Source organism: Chenopodium album, chromosome 26 (genome assembly GCF_948465745.1).
Source record: "Chenopodium album chromosome 26, dcCheAlbu1.1, whole genome shotgun sequence".
In the NCBI taxonomy this organism is placed as follows: Eukaryota; Viridiplantae; Streptophyta; class Magnoliopsida; order Caryophyllales; family Amaranthaceae; genus Chenopodium; species Chenopodium album.
In genome coordinates, this window is record NC_137859.1 from 30,501,850 (window position 1) to 30,521,532 (window position 19,683).

At 33.1% G+C, this 19,683-nt stretch overlaps 1 protein-coding gene across 5 annotated transcripts; it reads left to right on the forward strand.

Moving 5' to 3' along the window:
• The first annotated feature begins 11,098 nt into the window (after positions 1-11,098).
• On the forward strand, positions 11,099-18,923 carry LOC145617448 (disease resistance protein RGA2-like). 5 transcript variants are annotated; one of them, XR_014107731.1, is made up of 6 exons: positions 11,099-11,443; positions 13,451-16,574; positions 17,148-17,218; positions 17,457-17,542; positions 17,855-17,924; positions 18,397-18,923. XR_014107731.1 is itself a non-coding variant. In XM_081672154.1 (2 exons), the coding sequence occupies exon 2, from the start codon at positions 13,658-13,660 to the stop codon at positions 16,535-16,537; it is 2,880 nt and encodes a 959-aa protein (XP_081528280.1). In that variant the 5' UTR covers positions 11,099-11,443; positions 13,451-13,657; the 3' UTR covers positions 16,538-16,887. The 5 variants fall into 5 exon arrangements, 1 of the variants encoding a protein (XP_081528280.1); XR_014107732.1 differs by having other exon boundaries at positions 13,472-16,574; XR_014107733.1 differs by having other exon boundaries at positions 13,451-13,723; positions 18,397-18,920.
• The last annotated feature ends 760 nt before the right edge of the window (positions 18,924-19,683 follow it).

The window sequence follows — 19,683 nt, forward strand, 5'->3', positions numbered from 1 at the left end:
AAACGACTGCGAGCGCTGCCTTAGCGCATTCGGTAGGACTGCTTGTTGTATTCGTAGAGCAATGTGCCATTCAAATAGGAGATGCTTTTCCTCGACGAATTCGCCCGAATGGACGTCGCCGGTTATCTGACTCATGTTAGAGCAAACGGTCGTACTCATGTTAGAGCAGACTGTGGCCGTTGGCCTCTATTGATTGATAATATCCGGTCATAGGCCTCTTTTTAAATTATGGATAGTCGTTAAGTGTTCATAACTTAACTTAAAAATTTAATAAGTAGGGTCGACTGCTTTGGTGCAGTCGGCACCTTTAGATGGGGTAACGGTGTCTGCTGTTGGGGCAGACGCTCATTTAACAATAAAGTCGTCTACACTTTGCACAGGCAGTGTTTAGAGCTTGACCCGCCCGTTCATTGGACAGGCGGAGCCTTTACAATATATAAAAGGACAAAGTATGGAAATGAAGGCATATTCTCATTAACAAAATTGAAATGTTTAAAAAAATTCTTAGAAGTAGTACTTTTTTAAGTTGTCTACATTCCAAGTTCTAGGCATCTGCCTCCCGTCTGGTTCTTCCAGGTAGTAGGTGCTGTCTCTTACTTCCTCATAGATTAGGTAGGGGCCTTCCCAATTTGGGGTTAGCTTTCCTTGTTCATTTGCCCTACCGACTGCCTCCATTTTTCGTAACACAAAGTCCCCCACTTTTAGAGGGCGCTTGTGTACTCTTTTGTTGTAAGCCCGAGTCATTTTCATACGGTAGATCTCATGGCGCAAGGCGGCATTGCCCCTGCGCTCTGGGAGTGAGTCCAATGCCAGCCGCATGGCTTCCCAGTTTGCCTCTTCGTCATACAACATGATCCGAAGAGTCGGCTCATAGTGCTCAATGGGTAAGACAGCTTCTGCCCCATACACCATGAGGAATGGGGTTTCTCCAGTTTCCCCTTTGGCTGTTGTTCTGATGGCCCACGGGACATGTGATAATTTATCCGCCCATAGGCCACCAGCTCTTTCCACTTTCTTTTTAATCCCGTCTGAGATTAACTTGTTGAAGGCTTCGAGCTGGCCGTTTGCTTGGTGTCAGCCGACTGATGCGAAGTAGCTTGAGACCCCTTGGTGTACCAACCAAGTCTTAAGTTGAGGCGTCTGAAACTGAGGACCATTGTCAAAAACCATAGAAACTGAGCACCCCAAAATAGGTGATGATATTCTTCTAGATGAAGGAGATAAGATCCTTTGTCTTGATGTTTTTGACCGCCTCCGCCTCTACCCATTTAGTAAAGTAGTCCACAACCACTAAAATGTAGCGCTTGCCGCCTGGAGCAGCTGTGTAAGGCCCCAGGATATCCATGCCCCATTTAGCAAAGGGTATTGGGTTGTGAATGGCCGTCAGGTCTGTGGCTGGACGATGGATTAGCTTACCAAAATTTTTGGCACTTGTCGCATCTTTTAACCATTTCCATAGCATCCGACTCAAGAGTTGTCTAGAAGTAGAGCCGCCTAGCCTTGGCAGCTAAGGACTTGCCGCCTATATGAGAGCGCAGTACCCCGCATGCAATTCTTCGAGGACCTCTTTACCCTTTTCTGAGGTAACACACTTCAATATGGGCTTCAGAAAGCCAGTCTTGAAGAGTTCTCCTTATCTTATCTCGAAGCTTGCTGCTTGCTTTTTGAACACAGCCGCAACCTGAGATGAATCAGGGAGCGTGCCATTTGTAAGATATCTCCGGATGCTGTCCATCCAGGTTGAGCTTCGGTCTAGTACTCCAATGAGGTCTTCATCAGATATACTTCTTTTTTCCATGACTTCCCAGAAGACTGACTGAGGCGTTTCACAAGAGGCGGATGATGCCAGTTTGGACAGAGCATCCGCCTGATTGTTTGAAGACCTGAGCACCTGACTTAGATGAAATTCTTCAAGTGTCCCAGCTTCACTCTTGACCGCCTAAAAATACTTTATCATGGCCGGATGAGTGGCCTCGTTAGTTGGTCAATTTTCCATTTCCCGGCAATAGGTAGTAAGTTGCAACGTTTTTTTAAAAAATGGTGGCCTTTTGCAACATTTTTTTTATAAGGTGGTTAATTGCAAAATATTTAGGATTAAAAAGGTGGTTAAATGCAAAATTTCATAAGACTAAATAAAGAATACAGAGTACTCTTATACTCATATAGTCATACAAATAGTCACACACAACACTTGTTGCTATATTTGGCATTATTGTGGTTTTCTGTTTTTTGGGTTTTTGTGTTTTAAAACCAAATGATACATGGGGTAAATACAAGTTAATCTATGAGATACACAAAATTTGTTTATCACATGACATTTATGTAAATAAATTAACAAATTTTTCAATAAAAGCGGGTCCCGTAGTGATGATGACTGGATAAAGTTGTTGATTTATTTACCAAAATGTCATGTGATAAACAAATTTTGTTTATCCTAGAGATTAACTGGGGCTTCCTCATGATATATGTCATACAATGTATCAAAAATTAGTCAATCTTATTAAAATAATGATAATTTTGAAAACTGACAATAGAAAAAGGGAAACACCTTTTTCTTGTTTCCTATTTTTGGTTTTTTGTTTTTTAAAAAATTAGAAAATTTAAAACTAAAAACGATGTCAAACAAGCCTTAGTTATCTTGTGCAGACCTCATTATTAGGTAAGGTAACCCAATGATAGTAGTGTCAAAGTTAAGCTTAAAGGACCTTTAATGGACAATCATGAATATGGACATGACTCCGTGACTGCAAAGCAGCTCGTGAGGTTTGGAGACAAGTACGAGAGCCAGCTTTATCACCTCAATTTGTGACTGCCAATTTGCAGCAATGGATATCGAGGAACATTAAGGTGCAAACTCGATCTTGCCTTTCAACAGAAATATGGCCAACATACTTCGCTCTAACATTATGGTGGATATGGCGTTGGAGGAACAATGTGGTTTTTAATAAGGCACACGAAAATCCAATTGATATAAGGCAATTTCTCCTTGCTCGCTTTGAGGAAGTTTGAAGAGTGCTAGGGGAGGATCGAAGTGTTCAACAGCAGCATACTTCAGAAGGTTTACATCAAGTGGTTGGCACCAACTATGGGATGGGTGGCTCTAAATACTGATGGAGCACCCAGAGGGGCGCTTGTCCTAACTGGGGAGGAGGTTTGATTAGAGATAACACGGGCAGAATGCTATATGCATTCTCTTTGAAAATAGGAGTTTGTAACGCATATATGGCAGAACTTAAATTAGAGCTATTGAGTATGGTCTAGAGCTGGCGCAAAGGATGAGGGTAGCTAATTTAAGTTACAAGTCCAAATTGATAGCCAATTTGTGATTGCTGCTCTTAATGATCCAGTTACTCATAGGGGTCAAGGATACCATATTATCCAGAGGTTTAAGCAGCTAATTGAAGACGAGGCGTCGCAAGTGCAAATCCATCATGTGTATCGTGAAGCAAATAGGGCAGCAGACTGGCTAGCTAATCAAGGTGTCGTCCAGAACAACAATATTGAGTTGATTCAATTCCCCCCTATTGAGTTAGGACGAATCTTGCATGAGGATATCGTAGGTGTGTCTTTGCCACGTTTAATTTATGTTTAGTTTTTTATTTTCTGAGGCTTGGCCTCTCGTTTGCAGAAAAAAAAAAAACATAGAAAGTAGATACTAAAAAAAATTACGTAGATATTTTTGTATTCATATATACTTAATTATGAGCTTGTCTAATAGTTTGTTGGCACATCCATATCAACCTGCTATTGAACCATGACCCACGTTAGCCCGATTGGCTATCGACACTGTAGAATGTGATCCTTTTTAACCAGAGCTGCAATTAACTCGTATTAACCTTGACCCGACCCGCCCAATAACCAGGTTTATGCCAGACATGACTTCTTGAGTTGTAACATATAAATCGGGGAGAGTATCTTAGATGTCAAGAAAATTCATTGTTCAGAAACTAGAAAATTCATTTCAAGATGCAGTTTGGAGATTCATAAGACGACTGGGATTTTGCTAATTGCTATTGTATCGGACCCTATTCCCCCACACGTGAGGGTGTGTGTTGAGATGTTACATCAAACGATTTACTGATTTAGGCAACGTACGCTCTTTTGTTTGTTACTAAGTCTTGATCCCATTGACCTTCAACTCTTCAAGGACTTCAACTACACTACTACGCTTAACTTATTACAAATGTTAAATTTGCATGATTTGATTTGAATTTCTTTTTTATGTGATCTACCAAAATTTTTAAGTAAACAAGTATCAAAGTCAAAAATATTGTGAGATAATTATACAATTATTTTAATTATTATGAGATGCAAAATATTTAGTGGATGTGCAAATGCAAAAAAAAAAAAAAAAAAAAAAAAAAAAAATACCATTGATCATATTTGATCCAACTTAGTATGATAAGCATTTATTTCCTATTTGCTTAAATGTGTTGGAGATAAATTATTTACTCGACATGTCATATGGCATTAATTTGATTAATGAACAATGGTGATATGAAATTTATCTTAACAATCATATCATATTATATAACTAATATATAAAGCTAAACTTTTAGCCAGGCCACGAGACCGCGACACTTGGCATTCCAACTTTTTGCCAAGTGTCGTGCAATGTTTGATATATCTATATAGAATTCATAGGATAAAAAAATTAGTTTAAAGTTCTATTTTCAATCAAATTTGGATAAAACTTGAGGATAAAATTGTTAGTTTAGAGTTTTATTTTTGATAAAATACCATTATTTTATATGTGTACAAATTGAATTATAATTTTATTATAAAAAAATATTATATTATAACTCTCAATAAATAGTTTATTTTAATATTTTATATATCACAATATTGTTTGGAATGAAGGAAGTAGTTAATCTAATCTATTAAAATAATATACTTCACAATATAATACTTTGTATGATTTTATGATTGTATGTAGACCAATATTATTTCATGCTTACTTTGCTTTTATTTTTTTTAATTTTTTTTTTAATGTATTAATCAAAAATTGTTCACCAATATTATTAGTCATTTACATGCCTACTAGAAAGATTAAATCGTCTCAAAAGCACATCAATTTCTAGCTAAGTTTGCATCAATGATATATTTTAAAATTTAACTTATAGATTAAAAATTTATCTTTAAATTTAATAAATAACAAACCCGGGCATCGCACGGGCACAAAACTAGTATTATCTACTTGTTACTAATTTAAAACTAGGAAAATTTGCCAATTTCTACCGCGAAATAATGTCATTTTGAAAATTACTACCACGAATTAATTTTCTTGTGAATTACTATCGTAAAAAAAATTTAAAATTTTATTTTACTACCACACCCCATTTTAGACCCTGTATGACGTCATTTTAGAGCTTTAACTCACGTTTAACCTTGGTTTAAGCTTTAAAATGACAAAAAAAAAAGTTAAAAGGAAAAAAATTCCCCTAACCCATGGTTACTCACTCTATGTAACTTAACTAAACCCAACCCATGCATTTATGTCTCCCTCATCGATCTCCCTCTTCACCATTTGTGAAAAATCTTCAAGCTTGCTCCGCCTAATTCACACTAATTCTTCTTATGTATCCTCCAATTGCTCAATATAAATCTTTAATTTGTTTTTGGTTATAAGTGTTTTTTGAATTTTAGGGATTTCACATTTAGGGTTTATGGGTTACGATTTTACATCATTGAACTACCCTCTTGGCATTATAGAATCATTACATAATGCAATTAATCAATAAAAAAAATTAGGTTTACCAATCTAGATCCAATAATGCGTGGAATTGTAAATTCTTTCTTGTTCAGTCTTCCTCCATCGGTGGTCCCTCTCTTCTCCTTCTACATTGCTTGAGTTTTTGTTAAATTTAGCGAAAATGAATCGTTGCAGAATAATCATCATTGTGCAGAATCTTCAATTCAATGGAGTATGAAAATTGGAGTGTTGAAGAGAGAGAGATATGGGTTGGATTAGAGGAGGGTAATGTAACCATGGGTTAGGGGAATTTTTTTTTTTTTTGGTCGTTTAAAAGCTTAACCTAGAGTTAACGTGTATTAAAATTCTAAATATGACGTCATTAAGGATCTAAAATGGGGGTGTGGTAGTGTAGGCGTCGTTTGAAGCGCGCCTACGTTAAGCATGTTGTGAATATGCTTGGCACTCATAGAAAGTGGGAACTGACATATACGATTAGGGACAACGATTAGGAACAAAGCAAAGTAGGGAGCCGCCAACAAGTTTTTAAGGAACTTGTAAACCGTTCACGGATCATTATAAGGCAACCACGAAAAGGGACAACGAAGGCAACAACGATTGACCCGTGAAGGTTACACCCCATTCATAATCCATGAGATTACTAACTTCATATGGTTCGGAACCACGAAAGGAGGATCGGGGATGATAGTACGAAGTGAGTCATGGAGTCACGTTCGCCCGTATTGGCCTCTACTCGATTCTTATTGTGAAAAGTATTCCTGTGATCTCAAAGGCATGCAAACAAAGATTCAATTTGCTCCAAACTATTATTATGCTAAATTGGTTTAATATTAATGCAACATATAATTCTAAAATATTTGTGACCACTTAATTAAATAACAAGATTAAAGGAACCTAAACCGGTTGTCCAAATCATCTTATTAAACGTTATATTCAATTACATATTCCCTTTAACATGCAATATGGTGATCAATAAATAATAATAGAATAAACATTAATATTGGAAGCAATTCAACAATAATTACGTTAGTCAAATCAAAATATAACCCTAATCATGATAATAGAAACAAGAATAAAAATAAGAGTAATTAAGTGATTAATTACTCACTTTCCGCGTTTCCTTGAATTGCTACATCATGAATAAATTGTTAGTAACTTCAATAAAAATATAAAATCAAATTGAAATTAAATTGAATAAATTTAGAAATAATTTGGTCCAAACCCTCAGTTTATTATACCTTTCACGCCTTGGTTTAAGGACGGAACCTCGGGTCAAGTATGGACTCCTTGGAGTGCTTAGGGGAAGTATTATGATGTAAATAGAAATATAGGTTTAAGGCTTAGAATATAAGAGAAAGAGAAGTGAATGATTTTTGGTGGAAAAGAGAGGAAGAGAGAAGGATTTGATGATCAAGCTTGTTGATGATTGAAAAAGGGGAGACATGACCTCTATTTATAAGGAAAAAAGAGGGGTTGAATCAAGAAAAGATAAGAATTCGAATCGGATAAAACTCTTGCGATAGACATCAGTTTTTGCGGTTTTTGTTTTTATCATATCTTTTGATCCAGAAATCGGAATAAGATGAATAAGATATTGTTGGAAATATCTTGAAGTATACTTTCTAACCCAATTAAAATTAGATTAAAATATTTTGTAGAATAAAAGATATGGCCGAAATAGTGGGACGGTGTAAGTTTTGGATAGAGTTTCATATTTCGCTTATATCTTTTTCGTTATAACTCGGAATTAATATTATGCAGAAATCGGAATAAGATGAATAAGATATTTTTGGAAAACTCTTGAAGTCTACTTTCTAACCCAATTAAAATTAGATTAAAATATTTCGTAGAATAAAAGATATGGCCGAAATAGTGGGACGGTGTCAGTTTTAGATAGAGTTTCGTATTTCGCTCATATCTTTTTCGTTATAACTCGGAATTAATATTATAATATATAATTAGAAAGATAATTTCAAGGTCTATTTAACCATTTAAGAATTAGATAAAAACAGTGAGGCACGAAAATAATTTCTGACTATCTTTGAACGTCTTTCAATTTGAATAGAATTAGGACTTTCAAAAAGAAAAGTTTTATTCAATTTCAAATGCTTTAATCTTATCTTTTCAAAAAGGATAATTAAGATATTTTAGAAACTCATAGAAGCTTCTAATTAATCCTAATTGGATTAGGAATGAGATTAAATCCTTTGGACCCTCCACATGATCTTTGGGTCGTTGATAAGGTAGGCTTAGGTTCGATTTAGATTCAGTTTAGTAGTTTGGCCATAACTTATTCGTTATAACTCAGATTTGGGCTTATAATATATTGTTGGAAAGCTCTTTTAAAGACCCATCCAAGTATTTAATCATTGGACCCAGATTATGGACCACAATAAACTGGTCTAAATGTTTTTATAAAAAGGACACGAAATGAATAATTTTAAAGGACACGAAATGAATTATTTTAGGTTTAAAGGCACGAAAAGAGGAAAATAAGTTACGGTTTGGTGAAATGGGTGAGGAATTGGGTTGGTTTATGAAATGTATTGGGAATGAACATGGATTTAAGCATTCTAAAAATTACATACTCAGCCCGACCAATAATGGCGGTGAAAAGTTGTTCATCATCGGGTTTGGTTTTGGGGAGACATTTTTAGGTGTCTACAGGTAGTAAAATAAAAAATTTTAATTTTTTTACGATAGTAAATCACAAGAAATATAATTCGCGGTAGTAAGTTTCAAAAGGGTCCAAATCCTCTATCCAACTATTGTGTTTCATTCCATGTCCCATTCAATTTGATTGGTCCACATCATTTTAAATATCAGTATTCTTTATTTAATTTTCAATATCAAATTAAATAAAATAAATTTTACATAATTTATATTATTGTGTTTATCTAATTTTTTACCTCCTTTATACAATTACGTTTATTTTTTTTTCTTTATACTACCTCCATAACTGTACTCATCTTCTTCAAAGTTATTTTTAGAGTTATTGACCACATCGTCATTATCATTCAATTGCTCATGCTCGTCAAAAGAGTTTGCGACTAGTTTGTAATGACCCATTTTCTTTATCAAGATAATAATTCTGTACCACCAAAAAATCATATATAAAAATCAATAAAAATACGCTTTCAAAAAAAAAAAAAAAACAAAATCAATAAAAATACATGTATCCAAAACTTAAGCAACTATGTAGGATCATTTTGACAATTTTATAGATTATAATAAAAGTAATTATCAATATATACACTAATACCTTCCCTAATGACCAGAAACAAAACATATGCACATAATTTTTTTATTTTTTTTTTTTTGAATGATAGCACATATACTCATATAGTATAGTATTTCATAGATAGGTTCTGTGATTCAATAAGAATTAAACTCAACCCCAATAAAATTCATACCTCGTATGGTTTATTGTTGAAATTGCTCGTCAATACTTCTCGTGGAGTATCCATTAAAGTGAATTGAGGTAACTTACAAAACTTAAGGCTTATGGATGTAATTGGAGAAAGAATAAATTGAGGTAACTCAAAAAATTAGGGTTTTTCATACAGTTATAAAGGTAGTATAAAGAAAAAAAAATGAGATTGAATTAAACGAAATTGTATAAAAGAGAAAAAAAATTAGATAAGGGCTAGAATATAAATTATGAAAATTTTATTTTATTTAATTTGCTATGATTAAATAAAGAATATTGATATCTAAAATGATGCATGTGGATCAATCAAATTAAATGGGACATAAAATGGGACACAATAAAATGACATTAATACGCGATAAGTAATTGGCAAATTTTCCTTAAAACTAAATGACTTAAAGACATGTGTTTTGGATCTTGCTAAAAACAAAGAATTAAAAAATTAGTCGCACTATTTACAATTGTTGATAGTATTTGAGTCCGGGCGATGCCCCGATTCATTAAATTTTTTCTTGTAAATAATATGTTATATATATATATATATATATATATATATATATATATATATATATATATATATATATATATATATATATATATATATATATATATATATATATATATATATATATATATATATATATATATATATATATATATATGTAAGAATTCATACTTATATGAGAACTGATTTAAAATTTAGAACATATGAGTAAAATTTTAGAACATGTGAGTAAAAATTTAGAACATGCGAGTTAAAATTTAGAACATGTGACTCAAATTAAAATTCTGAACATATGAGTAATAAATTAGAACATTTGTGTGATTAATATGTTTTGAACATCTGATTTTAGAATTAGAACAAGTGATTAAAAATTTAAAAAATTTGCTTTATGAAATTTTAAACATATGAGTAAAATTTAGAACATCTGATTTAAAATTATGAACATGTGAATAAAAATTTAGAACAAACTGATATAGAATATAGAAAGTGTGAGTAAAGAATTTAGAACATACGTGTAAAAAAAAATAGAACATACGCTTTAAAATCTGGAACATATAATTAAAAATCTTAAAACACACGTTTTAAAATTTAGAACATATAAGTTAAAATTTTGGAACAAGTTATTTAAAATTTATGACATCAAACTTAACTAATTTATGGTTTAGAACATGTGAGTACTAAATTAGAACATTTGATTTAATTTAGAACACCTAAGGAAAAGTTTAGAACATCAGATTTAAATTTTAGAACATACGAGTAAAAATTTATAACATAAAGAGTGTTCTCACATATGAAAATTTTTTACAAGAGCCTTCCCCTATATATATATATATATATATATATATATATATATTTGTCTAAAAAGGTCACATGAAATATTCTATGGTTTGGTGGTAAGATGTTCAACTTTAGAATTAGAGATTGCATGTTCAAATCATGTGGAGAACATTTTTTTTTTTAATATAATTGCATGACATGCAATAAAAAAAATATGGAAGGTAGAGCCACGTGGCGTTGAGTGGATGACATGGCGTAATAAGAAGTTGAGTAGGGAGGTGTTCCAAACGGAGGGTTGTGATACAAATAAATTATGTCTCACAAGGGCAATATAGGCATTTCAGACGTCATTTTAGAGATGTCTCATTGAGCTCTTAAATCATACCACTGGAACTTCAGTGGTACAAAATACACTCCCAGTGGTATAAAATATAGTCTTAGTGGTACTAAAAAAGATTCAACTAGAGTTTCAGTTGAACAAAATATAGACTCAGTGGTAGTGGTCCTATCAAATTTTTATCCGTTTTGCACGTGAAGTGGAGCCCACACTACCTTTTTCGCTCTTCTTATCTCTCTCCACATTTCTCTCTCTTCATTGTACCTTTTTAATTTTTTAATAGTTGTGAGACATTTTGTTTTGTCTCACAACACTCCCTTTTTACTTCCTCGTTGAGTAGACGTTGAGTGGATGACATGGCGTAATAAGAAGTTGAGTAAATGATGTGGCGTAATAAAGGGGACTACGTGGCACATAGACTTTGTTAAAAAAGCCTTTTAATAGATTAGTGTAGATGTTCTTTGTAAATCGAAGAAAATGTTCATTTGCTCTTGTAAAAAAAAAAAAAAAAAAACCGTAAATCGAAGAAAATGGAAAAAACTAAGTCGAACGCCGACTCTAAATCGGTCACTTCAACGACGGCGCAGCACAGCTTGCCGCCAATTTGTCGCAGCCAAACTTCCGGCCACCGTACCAACTACCATACGCATTTCCTTGACCTGCAATTTCGTTTGAATTAAGGTATTATACCCTAATTTCTTTTTTTTTTTTTCTAAATTGATGTATGCTGAAAATAATTAACTTATACAAGTATTTGCTTAAATTAAGAAGATTATTTTAATTATATAAATGAGAAGATGAATTAAACTATGGAAATCATTTCAATTTGTTGGGTTATACTACAATTTTATTTTTAATTTTTTTAACGGAAAGCTGCTATTTACTCCGAATTTATTTTAATTTGTTTTTTAAAATTGAATAATTGTATGGTCCCTGAACTCTCATTCAGTTCACTCAACCAAATACAAGTACAAGTATTAATAAGTGAGTAAATTGCACATCTTTACAGATAAAAACTAGCATAATGCTCAAATTATTAAAGGGCTTGCCTTAAAAAAAAAAAAAGGAAAAAGTAATAAAGTGCTTATTTACTAATGATAGATACAAAACTAAGGAATGTAATTTAAATAGTACTGCAAGTTATTAGTATTTTTTATAATTTCAATTTATTAATTGAAAAATAAATGAATATTGCTCCACATAATTACATTTTTTTTTTGAGGAAACTCCACATAATTACATAAGAGAAGTAAATTCCTTCATTTCTATCTCTAGTAGAAAAAAAAATAAAAATTTTCTTATCATACCTTCTGCTTCAGAAGCTACAATCTTATACGAAGTATATATTTTACCCACGTATTCACCAAAATCTTTAATTATTATTATTCTTATATATTTAACATAATTTTTTTTTTTTTTTTTTTTTTAACTTTTATATGTATATATTTTTAATCTTTGTATGTTAAACATTTGGAAACTCTATATTTGTTTATAATTACATTAGATAATAGTCTAAAATTACATAGCTAGATTGGAAAATATTAATTACAGAAATGGAAAGTATATAAATCAAAATAATCACAATTATATGATATGATATGGTGAATATTTTGTGTATAACTTACTACCTCCGTTTCTTATTAGTTGCAATTTTGGGTATTATTTGTGAGATATAAAATATTCCAAAGTTGCAACTAATACAAAACGGAGGTAGTATAATAGGTAATTAATGACATTAGCTAAAAAAAAAAGGGAAAAAAATAAGAAAAAAAGGGGAACGGGATTTTGGAGGGAAAAAACAGCACCAAGAAATGACATGTATCATTCCTAGTGTCTGTTTTATTATTATGTTATTGATTGATTTGGATACTTATGTTGAACATGGGCGATTGATTTTCTTTTGATACGGGTACCATGTAATGAGTCTATACCTAACATTTTAATAATATTACTTGATCCATATGTAAATAAAAGCGGAGGGATTATTAAATTGAATATAGATTACTAAGTAAATGATGTATGTAAGTATATTTGGATGCTAAGATTGGGAAAAGCTTGACAATATTTTTGCTTATGCCAATTTTTTTATATTGAATCAACCTTAGCCACTACCTGTAAATAAAAACAACCAAGTTATATTAAGACTAAAAATTAAACAGAAAAAAAAAAAAAAAATCGAGCCAGCTAGTGTTAATCCCGTCCATATTTCAGTCATTTTACCCACCTTAATTTTTTTTTTTTTGTTTTTTACAAAGACTGGCCCATGTTTGTTGATACCCATCCAAATGCATGTGAGGTTTTCTAGAATTTGTTGATCTACCCGTTGCGTTGGAATATTATTTTACAGTGTGATACAATTGAAAATTACCAATTGCTGTATAGTCAAACATGTAGTATTGATTCTTTATATACACTTCTGCTGTCAGTATTTTTTATAATAGAACTAATCATATTTTAAGGTTCTTTCCATTTATTTTAGAGAAGATTGTTAAGCATCCTTTGTAGTGCCAACAGCTAAGGTTCATTGGTTATATAATCACAGTTGTAGAGCTCACATACATTTGCCAACTGCCAAAAACAAATTAAAGCACACGATTATTCTTAGCTTCATCTTTTAATTTCTCTGCTCTTTCTTCTTCAAAACTCTACTGTAAAATGGACATTGCTAATGCACTTGCTGTTGCTCAGACGTTGTTTGCGACATTACAGTGTGCAGAAGTGCGAAACCTATGCTCCACCTGTAAGTATGAATCTGAGCTTCAGAAATTGCTCGAAACTGTCAAAACCATCAAGAAATTCCTCCTGGATGCCGACTCTAATCGCCAGGAGCTCACAAATGAAGGCCAGAACTGGGTCGAGAACCTCAAGGACGCCGTCTATGATGCTGATGATCTGATGGATGAATTCAATACCATTGCTCAACGCCTGAAAAGAATGCCTGGTGGCAAGATTTCCAAGAAGGTACGCCGTTTCTTCTCCTCTGATAACCAACTGATATTTACTGCTAAGATATCAAGTGAGATTAAGAGACTTAGAGTAAAGTTGGATAGTGCGGCTAAAAACCATAATGATTTTGGGTTTAGTAAGTTGTATAAGCCTGTCAAGAATAGAGAGAAAACATGTTCTTATGTGTTTGAACAAGATATTATTGGGAGAGATACTGATAAGGAGATCATTGTGGATTTGTTGTTAAAAGATGACTTGGAGAGAAAAATTTCATTTGTGACTATTGTGGGGATTGGGGGTCTGGGAAAAACTTCTCTTGCACAACTCGTGTATAATGATTGTAGGATCAAAGAGGCATTTCAAGGAAATATGTACTGGATTTGTGTTTCTGAGAATTTTAGCATGAAAGATATCCTAGGTAAGATGATTAGTAGGGAGGGGCATGAATTCGAGGATCTGTATTTGGAAATTCGAAATATGATAGAAGAGAAAAGGTACTTGCTTGTTTTAGATGACGTATGGTCTGAGAACAGTAGAAAGTGGGCTGAGTTGAAGAACTTCTTGATCTTAGGGGGAAGGGGAAGTAGGATCTTGGTAACTAGCCGCTCCAAAAAGGTAGCAGGATGTATTGGAAATTATCCGATTCATGCGTTACAAGGTCTTGCAAAAGAGGACTCTTGGAAATTGTTTAAGAAAATATCACTTGGAGAAAGGGAAGACAAAGCAGTCACTAGTCTAGTCGAGATAGGCAATGAAATAGTGGAAAAATGTGCCAATGTGCCACTCTCCATAAGGGTGATAGCAAGTTTGTTGTATAATCAAGATGTAGCAACTTGGTGGTCATTCAAAAATATCAATTTGGCTAAATTACGTGATGATGATGATGACATAATGCCGACATTGATGTTTAGCTATTATCATCTTGATCCCGAGTTAAAAAATTGCTTTAGCTTTTGCTCACTCTTCCCTCAGGACTATGTCATTATGAAACATGAGTTAATTCAGCTATGGATGGCACAAGGATATCTTGTTCCTAGTACTAAAAATGAGAGCATGGAAGATGTCGGTGAAAAGTATGTATCAATTCTATTGCATAGATGTTTTTTCCAAGACTTTAGTAGTGTGGAAAATGAAGTTAATTCATTTAAAATGCATGATCTCATACATGACCTTGCTAGAAAGGTAACAAAAGAGTCTGCAGAATTCACAGATTGTAGAGATGATTTAGAAGGGAAAGTTCGCCATCTATCTATTGATAGTAGTAAAGGTTTGTCTACCTGGTTTGGCTCAAGTAATTATCCAGGTAAAAGTTTGCGTACCAGTTTGAGTTATTATGATTTGACAAATAGTGAAGTGGATGCTATTATTTCTAACTGTAATCACTTAAGGGTATTTGGCTTCAGTAGTTCTATCACTCAAACACTACCAGATAAATTTGGTATCTTATTACACTTGAGGTACCTTGATATCTCGTTTAATGTTAATTTGGAGATTCTCCCAAAATCGATCACTAAGCTTCACAATCTACAAACTTTAAAATTGGTTGATTGTTGGAGATTGAAGCAGTTGCCTAAGGACACGAGCGAACTAGTAAATCTTAGAGTGTTGGATATAAATGGATGTGTTAGCTTGACTCATATGCCAGCCGGGATGGATAAATTAAGACATCTTCACACACTAACGAGATTTATATTGTATAAGGATGATGAACTCAAGCAACATAAAAAGGGCAAGATCACAGACTTGATAGCTCTTTTTAATACCCTCAGAGGTTCTGTCAACGTTGAAGATTTTGCATCCAGATTTGGTCTGTTACACTATATGCGGCTCGAACTAGTCTCTTTAAAATATAAGTGTTATTGTAGAGGAGGTCAAGTGTCATTGCTGGAGAGCCTGTTATTTAATCACCAATTTCACAAGATAAGGGTGAGCTATTACGATGGTACCAAATTGCCAAGTTGGGCGCCAGGGCTTGTGAGCATCGATTTGAAACGATGTGATAAGTTGCTTTACCTCCCATCATCATTGAGTCAACTTCGTCATCTCAAATATCTTAGACTCGAGTGTTTGAAGAATGTAGAGTACATAGAGAGTGATGCACCATTTTCATCAGCTATATTCTTCCCCTCTCTTGAAGAGTTAGAGCTACATGAGATGCAAAAATTACAGGGATTGTGGATGGAGGAAGCTGTTTTCATTCCGTCTTTTTCTCAACTCCGCGTTTTGGTCATTTCCGATTGCAAGGAATTGACATACTTTCCTCCATTTCTACACTTAAAAGAACTAAAACTTAACAATGTCAGTGAAGCACTGACATTTTGTATGGGAAGACGCGGTGTTCAAAACATTCCTATTCCAATCTCTTTGAAGATGTTGAAAACAAACAACTCATGCGTTTTCAATTCCTTGTTTAGGGAGTTTGTGGGAAGTGTTGATCACATCGAATTGAGTCATATAGACAATTTGGGAACAATTAGAGAGGGATTTCAAAGTTGCGGCTCATCTGTTCGAGACCTCATGATCTGGAATTGCAGGGGATTGGAGAATCTGGGAATAGCATGGAAATCTCTTAACTCTCTTACTTCCTTGAATATTTATGATTGCAAAGAGGTAAGTCTACCAAAGGAAATTCAGTACTTGACCTCACTTCAATCCCTCTATTTTCGTAGCTGTGTATTCGAATCGCTTCCAGAGGAAATGCGCCACCTCACCTCCCTCTCTTCCCTTAAAATGAGATATCCCACCCCTGAGCTCAGGGAAAGATGCCAGAAACCAGATGGGAAAGACTGGCCTAAAATAAGCCACATCCTGAATCTGGATATACCTTGACGTCTACCATCATCAATATATTACTTAAAGGAGTCAGGTAACTTGACGTATTTTATTTTGTTAATTTATTTGATACTGTCTTTCCGGAATAACCATCTTTAATACTTCGTAACTAGGTTATTGATGTAATTTCATTTATAAAAGAATGACCTTTTTTTATTGTTTATTTAGTTTGTATAATTATAATTAAAATGAAAATTTTCCCATTACTCATTCCATAATTGAACAAAATTAGTCACCTTTGGAAACAGCTAAGTGACTATCCAAAGTACACTTTTTTAAAGAACTGTTTTGTATTTCTTTAATGACAGTATTTCACAAATGATTTTCTCAGTGTGATGTTTGGTTATCGTTGTTTTTTTTTTTTTTTTTTTTTTTTTTTTTTTTTTCATATTGGTAACTTGGTTAGTGTAGTGATTCCGATTCAATAGCATTCATATTTTTTTTTTTTTTTTCCATTCTTAAATAATTTAGTGTGATGCTCATTGTTGACAGCCATGACAGGGTCATGCAATGTATTACTCCTGAATCTGAAACTGAGCTTCTTTATGGACATCATAACATCTAGTCAAATTGTTGTCAATCATAACACCTAAATTTCTCTGTATAGTTTTCAACAAAGGAATCAACTCTGTAAGCTTTTACTGTTTCGTGATTGGGGCTTGTAACAGCTGACATGAGGTAAAGTCAGTCAGTCCTAATATAGTAAACATTCTAGATTGTAGTCTGATTAATGTACAATAGTTCAATAGCTTACTATCTCAATTCTTAAGCAGTGTTTTCTCTTTAATGCCCTTATGATTTTTACAAGTAAAACTAAATGTATACATAAACAGAATGTTAAGTTGTTAGTCTTTCTTGGATAAATTATATGTTATTGATATTGAATATTGCACTACTATTTTTTTCCATGAGTTAGGTGAGGGGTGCTCTCCATATCCGACTGACTGTCTGGTAGTAATGGCTGCATTTCATGCTCAAAAAGAGATCTTCCGATGTTTAGAGGTATTTTAATATACAGTTCATCATCCGCTAAATTTGAATGAGTATAAGATTAGTTTTTGCCTCAGAATTAAACTAACAGAACTAAAAAAATAACACGAGCCACATGTTTTGAATAAGTATAACATTTCCATGTGCTCTAATTTGGTGCATTTTTCAAACTAATTGTTTCCAATTAGCAATGGTTTTGGCATTAAAATTTGAGCAGCGAAGAGATGAAAAACTCTTGCCTTTTCTTACATGCATGTAAGCTTCTGCATTAAATTTATCACAGCAACTGAAGATTTTAATACATGCATTTCCTTTTTCTTGCAGCTCTCACAAAGGAGATGTACTTAGATGATTGCAGATTTTATTACTTGAAGAAAAACCTGGGCTTATCTTGGTATGTAACCAGAGTTACTAGAACTATGGAGTGCTTCCATACTAGTGCTTGGTAATTTGTTGCCTTGTAATCGGGGGCTGGCTGGTTTATTGAGTTGAAAATCTGTCCTCTTTTCAGTCTTTTATATAAAAAAAATGATAACTCTTTGCTTGTAATTTTTCAGAGAGAATCCCTAGCCTAGGTGGTGTTGAATGTTACACACAAAGGTCACAAAACACATAAACTGAACGAGTTTATAAAGTTGATAAAATTGTATACATAATTTTATCAACAATCAAAAGACCTATAAATCTGGAAAGATTCCTCTCTGTCAGAATAACATAAAGACGCATAGACTGAATGAGTTTAAAGATTTCTTATCTTACTAGATAACAAAAACACACATAAATTAAACGCGTCTTAAAAAAGTTCTTTTTGTTCTCTGTTATGCATCAGACTATAAGTACTAGTTTTTTTGTTTTTTTTTTTTCAGTCTTTGCAGGAACATTCTATGGCAATGGCTTTTTGATGCAATAGAGATTTCATGTGTAATGTGAAGTGAGGCCTTTACGATGGGAGAAAAAATGGAACTTAATTTGCTACAATACATGCTAAGCTGTTCAAGTTGATTGTGTTGCAAACTTGAGACTTTACCAACAGCAATTCGATCTAGCAACGCATTCTTGACTTTGGTCATGCTGTATAGGCTCACTCGTTTGCATGTCAAGTGGCGGATCATGGTTGAGTTGTTGCTGTGCGATGCTACTGTACTTGGCTAAAAGATTACTTGCTGATGCATAGTTACCTGAACATTCAGTGGTTACATGCAAATTTAAGTGTTTATGTATTCTTGAGTAATCTAGTGTCTAATTGATCTTCTATGTATTTCTTCTAAACTCTAAATTAAAACGCTTTGTTTGTACTATGTATTTCTTCTATTGTCAAAAAAAAAAAAAAAAAAAAAGCGTTATTAAAGAAAGTACACAGTGTAAATGAATCGAGTACTAACTGAACAAAAAAATTTATACTCCGGTTGTTAATGATAGAGTTACGAGAAAGCTTAATTATATTGACGAGTATACAAGAGTATTGAATATCATCAAACTATGACCAAATACAATATATGATTAGGTACATTAACTAATAATAAGGGATATCTTTAATTTGACTATCGCTCTAAAGAGCTTGTCCTAATGGAGATTCGTTATGCATAGAGAAATGCAGACAAGGGGCAAGGGTGTAACTACACATAAATGCATATTTTAAATTTAACTAGTACCATTGGGTGGTTAATGCTACCATTGGATGATCAAAGAGTACCATTGAACATTCAGTGGTACAATATATGTTTGAAGTGGTACTATATATGCATTAAGTGTACTAACTATAGGTAGAAATAATATCACTAAATAGACAATGATATTATATAAGTTTTCAGTGGTACAAATAAAAATGGTCTCACTTACCTATTTATCTCCTCTTTCTCTCTCTTCCATGTACATTTTAATATTTTTATACTAGTATTTGTTATGCATTTGCAAATGCATAACAAAATTACATTAGTACTTCCTTCGCTCCAAATGAGTAAATCATTCAAAATGTAAACTAATGACTCAAAGACGTGTTTTGGAACCTTGCTAAAAAAAAAATTCAAAAGTTAGTCGCACTAATTACAATTGTTTGCCGAACGCCGAAGGAAAAAACTAAGTCACGTGATGTTGTTCGAAAACATTACCGAGTCGAACATGATGTTGTTCAAGCTTTGTTCATTTATTTGACG

Bases quoted from the DNA above. Each gene is read 5' to 3' on its own strand.
- LOC145617448 (XM_081672154.1), top strand. From the start codon at position 13,658: ATGGATGAATTCAATACCATTGCTCAACGCCTGAAAAGAATGCCTGGT.